Source organism: Bos grunniens, chromosome 7 (assembly GCF_055505025.1).
Source record: "Bos grunniens cultivar Pamir isolate PY7600 chromosome 7, Bosgru_T2T1.0, whole genome shotgun sequence".
Classification (NCBI taxonomy): Eukaryota; Metazoa; Chordata; class Mammalia; order Artiodactyla; family Bovidae; genus Bos; species Bos grunniens.
The window spans coordinates 65,424,268-65,440,407 of NC_141171.1; the positions used below are offsets into that span (position 1 = coordinate 65,424,268).

Genomic DNA, 16,140 nt, shown 5'->3' on the forward strand with positions numbered 1-16,140 from the left:
AAGTTTTGAAGGACTTCATGGAGGAGGTGGCTGTTCAACTAAACACAGAAGGAGGGACAAGGTTTCCACCGACATAGATGAAGAAGAGGAGCAGGCTTTCTGGGGGGAAGGAACTGCGTGGTCCACAACACATGAAGGAAAATAACCAGCAGCTGGCAGGCAGGACAGAGAGGAGAGAATGTTTGATGAGCTCTAGCAGATCAGAGCTGAGAAGGCGATGGCACCCCACTCCAGTACTCTTGCCTGGAAAATCCCATGGACTGAGGAGCCTGGTAGGCTGCAGTTCATGGGGTCGCCAAGAGTCAGACACGACTTCACTTTCGCTTTCACTTTTCACTTTCATGCATTGGAGAAGGAAATGGCCCCACTACAGTGTTCTTGACTGGAGAATCTCAGGGACGGGGGAGCTTGGTGGGCTGCTGTCTATAGGGTCGCACAGAGTCGGACACGACTGAAGCGACTTCGCAGCAGCAGCAGGTCAGAGAGGCATGTGGCTCTACAGCCTAGGTGATGGGAGTTTTGAAGGTTTCCTAGCAAGTGTTAAGATCTGAGCTATGATTGCAGAAAACCGAATGCCCATCGCCCAGCCTGGAGCTGGAAGAACCGAGAGGCAGGAGTTGTCAGGACGCCGGTCCAAGGCCGGGGCGGGGGAAGGGGCGTTGCTAGCCACTAACTAGGCACAGGGTCTGCGACTGGGCTGGGACCCGGAGGATCAAGAGAACGCATGTACCGGGGCGGGGGGTGTTAAAAAGGAAGGCAACCAAGAGGACGCGTCGTCCCTGGGCAGCAGAGAGGAAGCAATTTATTAATAAACGAAGAGCACTGTAGGAGCCACAGGCATCACCGTCGGAGTCCCGCTCCTCGGCCGGCAGGCTGCAGCGCTGAGGCGGCCCGACTTCCTGAGTCCTTACCACAGCTATAGGCACATTCGCTCATCTAATGAAAATACGTGTTTAATGTTTTAGCCCCCAGACGTCAGAGCTACAGAATCTGTTTTCATTTCTTCCCCGTGCCTAGCACAGTTTGCCGAGGAGCTGAACAGGGGATAGGAACCCACAAAAGGTTTGGAGAAAGGGCTCACTCGGTGAGCTGACAGCCCAGAGTGCGACTGGAGGGCATTCCAAGTCCAAGGAGGCTGATCTCGCGTGAGGAGAGGTCCTGCAGAGACGCTGCGGTCACCTCCCCGCCGGTGTGCAGGGACCACAGACAGGTGAGGGGGGGGGGGGGTGAGGCTGCACTCCCCAGTCTACAGATGGCATTCACACCTACCACCGGGAACTCGGGGGGAAGAAAACCAGGGTGCACAGAACCTTGCGCTTGCAGCGCAGCGGCGGCCCCATTTCCCGCCTGGGAATACCGAGGCCACGGGCAAAGGAGGTCCGCAGGTCCTCAGGGCCGAGCCTCGGAGTCGGACGCCACAGCACCACTCCCAGGAGTGGAGTGTCCGGACTCCAGTGCCATTTGCATATCCCCCCGGGAGCCCGAAAACTCTCGGCTGGAGTCCGGAGCTGAGGTGGCCGGGCGGGACTTTGGGGGTCCCCAGGAGCGCTTCCTACAGCGCGCACCAGTTAGCGCCCAACTCGCCAACTCCGGGACTTTTGCAAAGCTCCCGCGGGCGGGGGAGCCGCCGAGGAGCGGGCCGCACCATCGCGGTCCGAGAGGGGGGGAGCGGGCCGCCCTGGGCCAGTCGCCCCCGGGCGAAAGGGAAAGAGCAGCGAGAAGCCGCGGCCCAGGGCTCACGGCTTTCGGCAGCAGGCACTGAAGAGGCCGAGACGGGACATGCGGCTCGGGGAGGCTCGCGGGAGGCGGTGTCGGCGGAGCACCCCCACCCCGCGGCGGCGACGCGGTGGCGGAGCCCGGCTCCCCGGCCGGCGAGCGGCGGAAGTGCCGCGGAGTTGGAGCGGGGCCGGCGCCGCGGTCGCTTCTCTTCGCAGAGCTGCTGCCGCCGCCGGGCGGACGGGCGGACGCGCGGAGCTGGGGGCGGCGCAGCGGGGCCGGCGGGGCGCGGCGGGGCTGACCGGCCCCGATGAGGCGGAAGGAGAAGCGGCTTCTGCAGGCGGTGGCGCTGGTCCTGGCGGCCCTGGTCCTTCTGCCCAACGTAGGGCTCTGGGCGCTGTACCGCGAGCGGCAGCCCGACGGCACCCCCGGGGGATCCGGAGCAGCGGCGGCCGCGGCCGCCGGACAGGTGAGTCCCCAGTTGCCATGGAGTTGGAAACACGCTCTCCCTGATTTCCCTTCCAGCCTTCGGTTGGTTCCTTCCTTCGCCGTCCGCTGTCTCCTCAGAGTCAGCGCCAGAGACTCCTCTGTTCTTCCCATTGTTTTAGATGGGAAAATTGAGGCTCAGAGAAGGGCAGGGATTGTCCCCGCTATTCAGAAACCGAACCAGAACTACAAACCAGGACTCCTGATGCCCATAGGTCACCATCCTCTTTTCTGTTCCATTTCTCACCTCTTCAGCATCTCTCCCTTTTGGAAGATCCTGTCTGCATCCCCGTATCCCAGGATGGCACCTTCTTCTGGAGGTGCCAGTCCTTCTGTTTGGTGTCCAGGTCTTTTCTGTCCCCCGCCCCCCACCTGCTGATCCAAGTGTTTCCTACTCAGGTCAGCCCCTTTCTTGTTTACTCATGTGCCCAAAGAAATCTCTGGACCTCCTTCCTCTCCACAGTATTCACCCTCCCAGCCTTCTTTCTTTCCCAGATCCTGTGGATTCCTTGGAAGATGCAAAGATCATGCTCTCCTTGGAGCTTCAGGCCCTGGAGGATGGGGGTGTTTGAGCTCCTGCTCTTTGAGGGACCTGCTGCCTTTGACTTTCTGGGCGTCCAGAAGTGGGAGCTATGGTGGGAGGACCCCCCAAATTCCTCAGAAGCTATTTGTGCTCAGGGCCCTGAGCATGGAACATCAGATGCCTTCCCTGTCCCTTCTCAGAGTACTACCTGTGGCCCCTTCTGAACTTGTCCAGGCTGATAGGTGTGGTGTTTTTTGTAGCCAAGACTGGGATTTTAATTATTTTTGCCTCCTCTGAACTCAGTTATGTACGTGTGTGTGTGTGTGTGTGTGTGTGTGAGAGAGAGAGAGAGAGAGAAAGAGAGAGAGAGAGAGAGACGAGTACATATAGACTGATAGCAAAAACTCTGTCACATCACTCCTACTCTCAGCTCCTGGCTCAGTAGGTGCCAATCAGGATATATATGCGTGAACTGTTTCACACAGTGGGACATTGCAGTTTTTCTTGTGGGATTTGTTTTGTCCCATGGCAAGTAGATAATTTTGCATCAGGGTTGAACTTGACTGATGGTTGGCAGACAGGGGAAGAGACTGACTTTGGATGGTTTGCCCTTATCTTCCCAGGTTCAGGCTGCTGTCTTATGTACAGAGGGCTCTTTATGACAGGGCTGACCAATTTGAGGGCAGCCTGTCGTTTTGGTAATTGTTGCAAACCATCCTGGAGGACCTGGTTACTCCTTCTGGGAGATCTTCCTGTTTGGAAGCCAAAGCCCCAACTCCCTTCCTAAACCCCCAGTTCAAACCCTGACAACTGACTTAGACCCCTCTCTCTTAAATTCTGTATCCGTATGGGTTTTTCCTGCGTGAAATCTGTTCCCACCCTGGAGCAGCATCAGGGGCAGGAGGTCAGGGTTCTGTCCTCAGCTTTACTATTAACTTGCTGTGTGTATCTTTGACCACCTCCCATCTCCCTACTCGAGCTCCCCTTTCTCCATCTGTGAAATGTGGTCTCTGGTCCAGTGATACCTACCATAAGTGAGTCAGTGTGGAGGACAACAACCACTTCTATTTTCCTTTCCTGAGGCAGGAGCCCTTTGTAGCATCCCTGGCTGTGAGGGCTCCATCCTGGACACAGCCCCAGATCAAGGGGGCATTGTCCTGCCCAAGTGCAAACTCTCCTTTGGAATAGCTGTAACCAGTTCTAAAATAGCTCCTGACATTCTGCTTCTGCCCAGAGAAAGCCCTCGTATTTCATCTGCTGTGGATGCCAGAGACGTCCTGATTTTCATTTTCTATAGACCCAGATGTGTAGAGAGAAGGTCAAGGTTAACTGCCGGTTTGGCCTGAGCTTTCAAAGTAAATTACTCTCTTGCACAAGAGGGGATTGATGGAGTAAGGCAGCCTTTGGGGCAGAGAGAGGGGAGCAACAGCTGGGCGCTGCTTGGAGCTCGTAACTGAAATGGACAGAAAGACTTATCTAGGAAGGTATAGTTCTGTTCGTTTCTTTTGCTTTAGAATATCATGAAGCGGGAGAGAAGCCAGAAGTGGAAAAGGGGTTTGGTGGTGATGGTACGTGGTAGCAACTAATGATCTTTGCTTTAGAGGAAATAGTGTGTCTCCTGGGAGCAGCAGAATGGAGCTGTTTCCCGAACGACCAGCTCTTCTAGGTGCTATAGGATTCGGCATTCGTCTGCTGCCTTTCAGGAACACTCTGCCAAGTTTCCACACAGCCCCTTTGTGTTTCACTCTCCTGCAGATGCACAGTGCTCGGCTTGGCCCCCAGTCCCTTTAAATGTCAGCTGGCCTCGAGAGAGGAGGCTGACTTCTCACAGCACTGAGGTTCCATCTCACATCCCAGAGGGCTGGAACGTGCACAGACCACGTCAGGCTGCTATCTGGGGAATCTGGCATCTGGAGCACACACAGCTTCTTTCAACAGAGCTGACCAGTTCTGAGCTCAGCTTGTCACTCTTATAATTGCTGAGAATCATCCCAGAGCACCTCACTGATCTTTCAGGTACAAATAACTACAGAGGCTGTGGAGGGAAGTCAGACAACGGGCTTTACCCAAATGAAAACTGTATTCCTTGTGGGTTTGGGGGAAGTTTCTCTGATAGTAACATACCCACTGTTTTAGTCCTTTAACTCTTTGATTTCTCCACTGGATTAAAGAATACAGGATTTTGAACTCAGAGGGTTTATCATCTGCTAGAATGTAAGTCTCCGTAACTCATACTTGCTTATGCTGGGTGTACCACTGGAGCCGGGTAGGGCAATGAATTTGTAAAGGACACAAAATGCTTCAAGGATTTGAGCATTCCTTTGGTCAGACAGCTGGCTTCTTGGAAAGTTGCAAAACCAAGCAAGAAAAGTCAGTCTTGAAGCCATCTTCATTTTAATTTGGGGGTGCCTCTCCTTCCTAGTCCCAGTCTGTTTAACATCTTGGTTTAATTCTCTGGTCTGTTTCACATTCCAGGCTTGGGAGCTGGCTATTAAAAACCTGTGTTAAAGAAATATGGTGCAGTTCCTCCCCATTTCTGAGCCTTAATCTCTTATGAAAATGACTTCATTGGATAATAGCAGCTTGCAGTAGAAGTTGGGATAATGGAATACCAATGGGATAAGAAGGTGGGATAATGGAATACCAATGACTTTAATTTTCAAATATCAAGAATTTTTCCTTATTGTGCAGAGCTGAACTTTATTCTTAGAACATCCAGAAATCAAAACTTCCCTCCTCCCCCCACCCCCTTTTTTTGGCTTCCTGGTGGCAGAGTCTTACCCATCAGGAAGTGAAGGACCCTAGAAATGTCACCAGGGAATGACTTACTTCCCACAGAGGGGCTGGGATCCTTTAGATTGCTAATCCCTTCTCAGTCTGCTTGTCCAGTTGAAATTTGATGCTGCTGGGGAAGGGTTGTTGATTTACCTGAGCAAATCTGACTTCCTGCATTCCTTTATCATCCTAGGCTTGCAGGTTCCCAAGGAGCCCAGCGGAGGAAGGTCTGGGAACAGAGGCCTGGGTTTTACTTGAGTCTCTTGCCCTAAACTCACTATGTGATCTCAGGAAAGTGGTTTAACCTCTCTGGGCCTTAGATTCTCCATCTGTGAAGTGAGGGCTTAGATTCAGAAGAGGAAAGGTCAATGTGTGTCAGAAGAGCATTTCCCCTTCCCTGGCCAGGGCAGACATTGCTAATCAGTCTCTTTTCCTCAAAGCCCAGACTGTGCCTCAGCTGTTTCTAAATGCTGCTATTTAAGTGGAGTTAATGGCATGTTGAATCTCATCTGCAATGGAGGGGATAGATACTTTATTAGGTCTTTCCCAACTCCAGTGTCCTGGGGTTCTGTGAGTTTGTTTGGAAGCTTATATTGGAAAGACCTGGTTAGTAGAAGCGTGTTTAAATAGGCAACTGTATCTAACTTGTGATGAGGTCACTGCTTTAGGGACATGTTCATACTCTAATGCCTTCTCTCAGACTGTGTTCAACCTTTAATCTGTTGGCTCCAGTGACACGATAACAAATAATGGAATCAGGAATGAAAAAGCAGAGGCCCATTTAAAGGATAACCATCTTGCTTGCTAATTGTACCTTGTCCACGGTCAGCTCTTACACAGAGATGGCATCAGGATCTCATCACTGAAAAAATGCCCTGAAGCAAACTTGGCAGCCAGAAGTATGTCCCATGGCAGCTGAATGATCATGAGGGTGTTTGCAGTGGGCTCTGAATTTTGCATATATCTGACTGTATGCCATGTATGGGGATTCCCAGGTGGCGCAGTGGTACAGAATCTGCCTGCCAATGCGGGAGACAGAAGACTCCGATTTGATCCCTGGGTCAGGAAGATCCCCTGCAGGAGGAAATGGCAACCCACTCCAGTATTCTTGCCTGGTAAATTCCACGGATGGAAGAGCCTGGCAGGCCACAGTCCACGGAGTTGCAACGAGTCGGACATGACTGAGCACACACACACAGGCGACATACGTGTCAGAGTCAGCAAGGGAAGAGCTGATGCCCCCAGGAGATCACAGAGATCTGCTTCACAGAGAACCTCTGTCCTCATGCCCAGGGAAGGAGGTAGCCTATACATCTCTGAGTTCCTGTGGCTAAGGAGTGCTTCATGACCTCCCCTCCCAGAAATGTCTTAGAGTAGAAACCACATCCTCTTCTCACATATAGCTAAAGCCTTGGCACTTGGAAAACAGTCAGAACGTGTTTGCTAAATGATCTACGCATGTCAGAGCAGGAAGGGTGCCACAGAAGTTATCTAGTCCAAGCCCCGCCTATTGTAGGTACGGAAACAGGCCTGGGAGAGGGGCTGTCAGTTGCGAGAGGGAGGGATGCAGACGGAGCCCAGTTCTTCTCCGAGTTCTTTTCTAGTTCACCAAGCTTATTTTTCCCCTTGACAAGGAAACATTTTTTTCTTAATACTTGATCCTTCTCTACGATAATATCCCTCTTGAGCCAAGATTATCAGTCTCAGTTTTGGAGGCCAGTACTTATTGAGACCGATAATCTGCTGGAACTTGCTGGGTTGTAAGTGTTTGTTTTTGTTTTTTGCAAATCTATTTTTGTAAATTGTCTTCCTGAATTTTTGCAGTTTTAAAGGAAGTGAAAAATATTAAATATGAAGGTGGCAGTGGGATCCAGCAGGGCAGTAGAGGAGTTAAAAGGATACGTAGCATGTGGCACCATTAGTGCTCCCGTGGCAGGCAGAGCCAGTCTGTGTTTAAGAGCCATGTCAGGCTCTGTCAGTTGAAGTTAACAGAATGAATTAAGTCACGTGGGCTGAACCAAGTAAGGACCTATACTGCTCTTTGCAGTATAGTATCAGCACTTTGCAACTCTGTGGACTGTAGCCCTCCAGGCTCCTCCATCCATGGGATTCTCCAGGCAGGAATACTGGAGTGGGTTGCCATTTCCTCCTCCAGGGGATCTTCCCGATCCAGGGATGGAACCCATGTCTCCAGTGTTTCCTGTATTGGCAGGCGGGTGGGTTTTTTACCACTAGCGCCACTTAATGGAATATATTAATTCCTGTTATTGCAGTGGACTTCAGGTGTGGTGTGATCTAGAGGTTCACATTCTAGACTGAGCCCCTAAGGTAGCAAAGAAATGGTTGTAGCTCTATCTGATCTCATGTCCACACCTAGATCCTAGAAGAGAGAGAGAGTCTGTCTCTTCTGGTAGCATCTTTATAAGAGAGTAGAAACTTGTTTCCTGTACACTCTAGCAAGACTCCTTAGGTGTTATTGGCTCAATTTGGATGTAACCATGCACACTTGTCAGGAGGAAGGGCTCTGCTGAAGGACCTAACCTACTCTGGAGCTAGGGATGGGGCCAGGCCACTCCAATCACAGGAGGAGCAGTGTCTGGGGACAAGAATCTGGATCCTCTTGTGGGGAGGAGGGGAAATAAAATCTAGGGATGAAGCCAACAATTGTCAACTCCAGAATCCTGCTGACACAGTGTCCCAGGCAGTCACTACTGGGGCATCAGATTTGGGCCTCGAGGCAGAACCTCTTTGCCATCTTGGACTCAGTTCTGGCTACTGAACCTGCAGTCTGGAGGTCCCTGTTCTCATCCCAGCCCTGCCACCCCTGGCTGAGACATTCCCTCTGCGGGTCTCAGTGTCTTCCCGGGAAAAGCTCGGGCTCAAATGCTTCCAGCATAATTTAAGTAGAGGGTTAAGACGAGGAGCAGTTAAAAGCTGCCTTTATTTCATCTTATGAGTTCTGCAGCCGCCTGCCTTTCCCCTCACAGAGCTATCCCTCTCCCTCATCCCCCTGCCCCCCATTAAAAGGCAGTTCATTGAAAATTTCTCTCAAGCTGAAAAAGAACTTCTGTCTCTTCAGCTTCCACTTTTTTTTCTGCCTGGCCCTTCTTAGCTGGAGGAGGCGGAGTGTTCATACTTTGAAAGCTAGAGGAAGCTAAACAATTCCGCTTGCTGTGATGGGTGGGTGTGTATTTATGACTGTGTAGCTTTCTCTCCATGTGTCTCTCTCCTCTCTCTTATCTTTGGATGGTTCCTGTTTGCTGCCCTCTGCTGAGTATAGACAGTAGAGAGAAGGGGAAAAGCAGGCCCATTTTTTTCTTCCCTTGGGTTCTGAGAGAATTCTGAGCTTCATATGCTAAATTGTCTTCAGATTTCTCAGATGGTAGAAACTACAGTATGAAATGACACCAACAACACGGTGATGATGTGGATGATAATGAAGATAATAATGTTAATGATAATGATTAACAGCAGCCACTGTTTGTTTAGCACTCATTCTGCTAGATGTTAGACTAATAAACCCTTTACCTGTACATCCTGTTAAGTACTCACAATTATAAACAGGTGGGAACCAGTGAAGGCATGGAGGCTCACAGAGGTACAGATATTTGTCCAAGGATGCACAGCCTGTGGTTGTTGAACTGGTATTTGAGCCCATGAGTCTCTAACCCAGAGCTGAGGCCAATCAGAGGCCCTGCTTTCCATGCCACCCCTCCACCCCGAGATCTGTGCAGACGGGAGAGACCATGGCTCTCAGACTGAACTTCCTTGGTGGCGGAGGATGAGCCCACAAGGTCACTTGGTGACCTTGAAGAGGAGCCTTCACCCTACCCTGCTGAAGCCCCAGTGGCAAAGTGACTCCCTAGTGCCCCTGGATTGAGATTCTGTGGGGCAGTGTGTAGGGCTCTAGTTTTGGAGCTGCACTTCCTGATTCAGATCCCTACCCTTAGGCAAATCACTGGACCTCCGTGCCAGGGATTCTTGGCCTGTGCAGTGGGCATCATGTTAACTGTATAGGGGTGGGCATTCTGAGGGTTGGATGAGTCACCGCAGGTGGAGCCCTGAGCACCAGGCCTGATACAGAAAGCACTCAGTGAACGTGGTGCTGCTGCTACTTGTGGCCAGTGCCTGGCTCAGAGTAGGGGTCCATTCTTTGTAGCCTCCCTGTGGCAGAAGTAGGGAGGGATGCTTACATTGTCATTGTGTGGAAGGTGGATAGGTGGTCGGCCTCATGGCACAGACTTCACCAGTGGAGGAGGGCCAGATATATCTCTAATTATTATTTAGGGGTGGGAGAGGTCATGCATGCACAGGCTGCTCTGTGTACCCCACTGCCTGACTCTTTAGAATCTGAAGTAATCATTGGCTGTGCCCACCTACTTCCTCATTTGGGAGAGAATACAGATCCTCTGCATCCATCTAGGTGATATTAGCCACTTCCAGGAAGCATTCTTTGGCTACTCCAGCCACCAGGAGTCACTCACCCTGCCTTAGTTCCTCTGAGCCTTGGCATTCTCTGCCCACTTAGACCCAGAGGCCCTTCCAGGAAGGCATGGTCTTGTCTGTCTGTCTGCTTCTCCCTTCCTGCCCCTGTCCATGTGTTCCATGAGCCTCTGGACCTCCATGTACCTGCTCCCTTGCCTTTGACACCATTCTTCCCTGCCACCTGGCCCCTAAACCCGACTCACCCCTGCTGGGACAGCTTTAGGAAGCAAGTCTCTCCTCTGAGCCCCTTATGAAAGTGTATCATGCAGTGTAGTCAGCGTTTTTGATCTGTCCAAACCATCTGCTCCTGAAAGCAGGAGCAAGCCTCCATTCTAGTCACCCTCTCTTGATTGCCCTAAGTATTTGCTGAGGGACTGAGGAGCAGGCAGGTGAGTGAGTGATGTGTGCATGCTAGGTGACTGCTGGCCAGGTCCAGGAAGCCTGGCCTCAGAGAACGGGTCTTTTGCAACTGCAGGGCACTTCAGCATCCCCTAGGAGCCTGTTAACAGTGGAGGCTCCAGGGCCCATGCCCAAGGAGCCTGCTTGAGCCTGTCTGGGGTGGGCCAAGGAGCCTGTATTCAGTAGATCCTGCTGAGAGTAGAACAGGGAAATCTCTCCGCCCACATCCCCAGCTTGTCAGCACCCCCAGAAGGTGGACCTTGCCTTCCTTCCCAGGTGCTCACTCCTCTCCTCCCAGGAATGCTTTGAACAGCTATTCCTGGGGAGTGCATTTATCTGCACTTTCTCTGAGTTGCCAGCCGGTTCTCCCTGAGGGACTCTGGTGTCTGTTAATAGTGGCACAGTGTCAAATGCAGACAGCTCAGAGTCCGGGATTGGCATTCGGGATGAGCCATGCATTTTGCAAATCACTTTGCAGTGAGGGGCGAGGACTCTCTGGGGGCACTAATGCTCCACTTTCCATTCGTGCCTGTGATCTGCTGCCCTTCCAGGATGGGTGCTCTGCCATCCTGCTGTGGGGATGGGATGAGATGCCCACAAAGGGGGCAGGTACTAAACTCAGGGCCTTCTTGGGGAAGGGTCGCATCATGGAGACCCTCAGGGACTCTCCCTTGGTCTGGAGACAGCATGCAGTTGTGAACCAGCCCCCTGATTCCCAGACCCTGCTCTCCTTGCTCCTAAAATGAGCACAACCAGCACCGCTTCCTCATGTCATGAGCAGAGAGGTTCCGTGACACGTCCGGGGCCACAGAGCTGGGAAGTGATGGAAACAGGATCCAGACCAGGTGTCTCCCCGGAGCAGAGCAGAGCACACAGCCCGAGGCTTCTTCCTGCTGCCTCGCCACCCAGTGGACCTCTGACCCTGGGTGACTCCATCCTCTTCTCCAGACCTGAGGAGGCCACAGAGGGAGGTTATCGTGAGAGCCCCATGAGCCTGGTTCTTGGGTCTCGTGTTGGCTCTGGAATGCTCTTCCGTGAGCTGGCTGCCTCCGTGCAGGGTTGCAGCAGGTCCCACAGCTACCTGGGAGCCTCACTCCTGGGCAGCTTCCCTAGAAGCCTAGTTAACCAGGGTTGTGTGTTTGGGCTGGTCTGCCTCCTGGAGGAGGAGAGGCCAGGGCCGTGGAGCAGAGGGGCCTGGCGGGGCTTTGGAGGAAGGGGTTTCTTAAAGGGAACAGGTTGGAAACATCTGGTGGCGGAGTGTGTGTGAAAATTACTTCCTGCTGCTGAAGCACATTGTATGCGTTCAACTGAAAACTGTAATTTTTGCATGTCTCCTCCTGAGTATTGATCAGTCCGCTGCTGACAGTTAAAATGTGTACGTGTATGCACGTCTATTTGTGAAATAACCAGTTTCTAAATTTGGCACCTAACTTTGGTGAAAAGTTAGTGACTCTGTGTTTTTGAGACACCAGGGGCTGCAGTTTGAATTCCTAGTTATTTTAATTTTATTATTATTTTATTTTATTTTATTCTCCTTCAGAGAACTTTTTACTTATTACTTTATAATATAAAGTAATTATAAACTTCTTATTACTTTATTTCACCTTCGTATTATAAGGTGATAATACAAAGGTGAAATAAAAAAACACCTTACATGGTGCTTTTTTGGAGATTGCAAACTGGTGGCCTGTGGGCCACATGTAGCCTAAAGGTGTGTTTTGTATGGTTAACCCAATGCTGGCCATATATGGTTGGGTGTCTCTATTTTTAAATGTTAGTAAGTTGTCAGTACATAAAACATTGAAATACTTCACATTAAAAAAAATCTTTTCGTGCTCTTGGGAAAGAACGGAAGAGCCTAGCATCACAAAAAGTGGCTGCATCTGGGAGCAGCTGCCCCTCTAGACAGGCTCCAGCTCTTGAGTTGGCCGCCGTCCCCACCACACTTTGTGATCTCAAACCTGGCTTCTTCACCTTTTCATGTAACTGGCCTCTGGGGACATTTGAGTTTGGGAGCCCTACTTTATAAAACTTGTGTTCAGTTTGTTCTCTGCCTCACGGTAGAGGCAGGATGAAGTTTATGATACCCACTTGACAGATGAGACAACTGCAGTTCAAAGAGCATGAGTGAGCAAGTAAGCTGAGGTTGGTCCTTCTGAGTGTAAACCTAACGCACTTTCCAGGGGAGTGAAAATGTGGTTACTTGGAAATGTAAAATATAAGCTTTAGGCTCGAACAGACTCAGTTAAGTTTCTACCTGAGTGACTCCTGCTCTGTGTGAGCCTAGGAGCCACTTGCCCTGCCTCTGTCTCTCTAGCGGTTCTGAGTTTGAGGTCTACCTCGTCTAACATAGTTCGTTCCAGCTGTGTCAGGGGCCGCTGTTGGTTCATTGGAACTAATGTGAACACAGAGTCTACTGTGTTTTCTGCCTGTGTTTCTTGGCATGTTAGGGAACCCCAGTATGTACATTCCTGGTATAGGGGGTGTGTTAGGAGTCTGTGAAATGAGAGGAAAGATGCCTTTCCCAGCAGAAACGGCCTTTGGGAGGGGGGCCTTCAAAGGCATCCAGGGGCATTTCTGGAAAAGAGAGCCTGTGTGAGGGCAGTTCACTGAATGCAGCCACCTGGGTCTCTGAGTAAAGGGGCCTCTGCCACGGAGGAGTGGCTGCAGCTCTGTCCAATCTCTCCCCGCCCTAGCCCCTTTCAGGAACCTTCCCTTAGTGGTTCTAGGTGGCTGCTGGTGGGGCAGTGGAGGGTGGGGGTTGGGGCCAGTCTGTGTGCTGGCAGTCCTGGGCCGAGAGTTTGGTCTCTTTCTGCCCTGGCTCCACAGTTGTGCTATGCTATGCTATGCTATGCTATGCTATGCTATGCTAAGTCACTTCAGTCGTGTCTGACTCTGTGCGACCCCATAGACAGCAGCCCACCAGGCTCCCCCGACCCTGGGATTCTCCAGGCAAGAACACTGGAGTGGGCTGCCATTTCCTTCTCCAATGCATGAAAGTGAAAAGTGAAAGTGAAGTCGCTCAGTTGTGTCCGACTCTTAGTGACCCCATGGATTGCAGCCTAATAGGCTCGTCCGTCCATGGGATTTTCCTAGCAAGAGTACTGGAGTGGGGTGCCATTGCCTTCTCTGACAGCAGTACTGGTAACCCCCATTAATCATTACAGTCTTGCTGCCTGCTGTGCCCCGTGCCCATCTTCTCTCTCCACTGTACTGAGTGCTCTTCTTCTCGTGTTCAGTCATGTGGGTTCTTTACCACTCTGCCACCTGTGAAGCCGCTAAGTGCTCTTACTGTGGTCGTTTTGCAGATGGCGAAACAGGGGCTCAGGAAGCATGAGTAACCTCTCAGGTCTGCAGAGGAAACACGTGGTGGGACCCAGACTCAGACTTCTGACTCTCAAACCGTGCTTAACTGCCTCTTCACTACCCCGTTTTATTGACGCCCGTGGCAAGTCATTTGACCTCTCTTGGCCCCCATTTCTTCACCTGTAAAGTGGGGATAATAGCTTCTTGGCACGTGAACCAAGGATAGGTACAAGAGCCTTGTAAACTTTCATACCTGGAACTCTTCCTGTGCCCTTCCCTTTGGGCCATTGCCAGATCTTGCCATCTGCTGGGTGAGCTTTCCTGCTGGGAAGGCCAGAGTCGGCCCCACACATCTGGGGTGCACCTCCCCTGACCTCCCTGTCCCCAGCCTGATTCTGGCTAGGCCACTGCTCTTCTCCTCCCCTGGCAGTGGGAGAGGCGGTGGAGCCCTGCCAGGAAACAATAGGGCACATTAAGAAGGCTGGCAGGTGCCAAGAGAGATATTAAAGGGACATTTGATTGTTTTCACCCTAATTGTTGGGCTTTTGCTCTCTCTCTCTTTTCTCTGTAGGAGATAAGGGGACCACAAACCCGGGTGTGGATTTCTTCCCTTTGTGGTTGATGGGGGCTCTCTTTGACTTTGGGTGTGATACACCTCTTTCAGCCCCTCTGATTCTCAGCCCTCTCTTCTCTCTGTGTGTCTCTCTTCCTCTTCTCCTGCCCCCTCCCCAGCTGTCCCCCCTCTGCTGTGTGTGGCTCTCTGAGCAAATATGATGAGAGATGAGACTGCAGAAGCCATCTGCCTACCACTGTGAAATCCACGATCCTAAGGGGGACTGTTTTTCATCTTGCTCCGTCTCCCTCAACTGCATCCCTGCCAAATGGTCAGCCATCATTGGCTTGAACACCTCCAGTGATGGGAGCTCACTTCCTTTAGCTGAGCAGAGTCCTAGGTAATCTATTGCTGCTCAGGGTGGCCTCAGAGGATTTCTCGAGTGTCCACTACCCATCTTTGCAGGCTTCTCTCAAATCTTTCCTTTCCCGGAAAGTCTTCTCTGACCTTCCTGTTAGAATTAATCTCTGTCTCTTGGAAATGTGTATAGAATTTAATTTATACAACTTTAGCGGCACGGATGTTGTCGTGCTGTTTTGCCATTTCTCTAGGCAGAGAAAAGTTATACTGAAGGAGCTTTCCCAGCAGGACAGCTGAGAGGGCTTCCACTGGAAAGAACAGGTCCCAGTGAGCTGCTATGTGGGCCTAGGACTCCTCCTGTCTCTAGAAGTTCCACCCCCAAATGTGGCCAACGTATTTTATGTATTCTTGCAGTCCAGAGAATATTTTAGGCTTTACAGGCCATACGGTCCCTGCCACGTCTCCCCAGCCCTGTCATTTTAGTGTGAAAGCAGCTGAAGACAATATATAAAGGAATGGACATACCAATGAAACTTTATTTGCAAAATCAGACAACAGACTGGTTGGCAGGCCCTGGTTTGTTGACCCCTGTTCTGTTCTCTTCCTAGTGGAGGAAATGCCTTCAATTGCTGTGTGACCTTGGGCAGGTCTTTTTCCAAGGACCCTCATCTCCCATTAAATGGATGAATGGACTCCTATGGGTTGAACCGTGTCCCCCACAAGAGACATGTTGAAACTCCAACCCCCAGACTCTCAGTATGTGACCTGCTTGGAAATAGGGTCATCGCAGATGTATTTGATTAGGATGAGGACATGCTGGAGCAGCATGGTCTAGTGTGAGTGTCTTGTGTAACTGACTGGTTTCCTGCTGTGAGGAGAGACACAGAGAGGGAAGACAGCCGTATGGAGTCGGGGGCAGAGATGGGAGCTGTGCTGTCCTAAACCAAGGAGGCCTGGAGCTGCCAGCAGCGGATGAGGCAGAGGCGCACCCTCCCCTGGAGGCTTTGGAGGGAGCGTGGCCTTGCCAACACCTTGCTTTTGAATTTGTAGCCTCTGACTGTATGAGACAGTCAGTTTCTTTTTTAAGCCACGTAGTTTGAGGGAGTTCTTTACGGCAGCCCTGGGAGAACCATTTTCTCATCGGATTGTTTTATGCCTGTCATGAGTGTGTTTGTGTGAAGATGGACAAAACACTGTTAGCAAAGGCAGAGATGATTGTCCTGATCTATTCCAACTACTTCAACTCCTCTTTGGTTTATGAGGAAAACGCTTACTTCCTGTGGAGGATTAGCTTATTACCCTGTACATATGTATTCTTTAGCTAAAGCCGTTCTCCTTGTCAAGAGATCAGCCTTTTTTTTAAAGGGAAAAAAAAAAAAAAAAACCACTTAGCCATTAGCCTTGAATACCAATGAGTAAACATGTATTACATTCTGCCTTTTACTTAACTGTATTGTCTTTCTTTTTTTTTTTGGAGTTCCAACTACCCTGGTTTCAACCATTTATTTCTGTTTCTGGGCCCCCATTCTGTTGATTT

The 16,140-nt window shown here is 51.0% G+C and overlaps 1 protein-coding gene across 1 annotated transcript in view; it reads left to right on the plus strand.

Moving 5' to 3' along the window:
- Nucleotides 1–1,890: 1,890 nt before the first annotated feature.
- GALNT10 (polypeptide N-acetylgalactosaminyltransferase 10) overlaps nt 1,891–16,140 on the plus strand; it is a 229,680-nt gene continuing 215,430 nt past the window's right edge. The window contains exon 1 of the mRNA XM_086412570.1: nt 1,891–2,185. Within this exon, the coding sequence (XP_086268696.1) occupies nt 2,027–2,185 (159 nt within the window). The 5' untranslated portion in view covers nt 1,891–2,026. The remainder of the gene's footprint in view (nt 2,186–16,140) is intronic.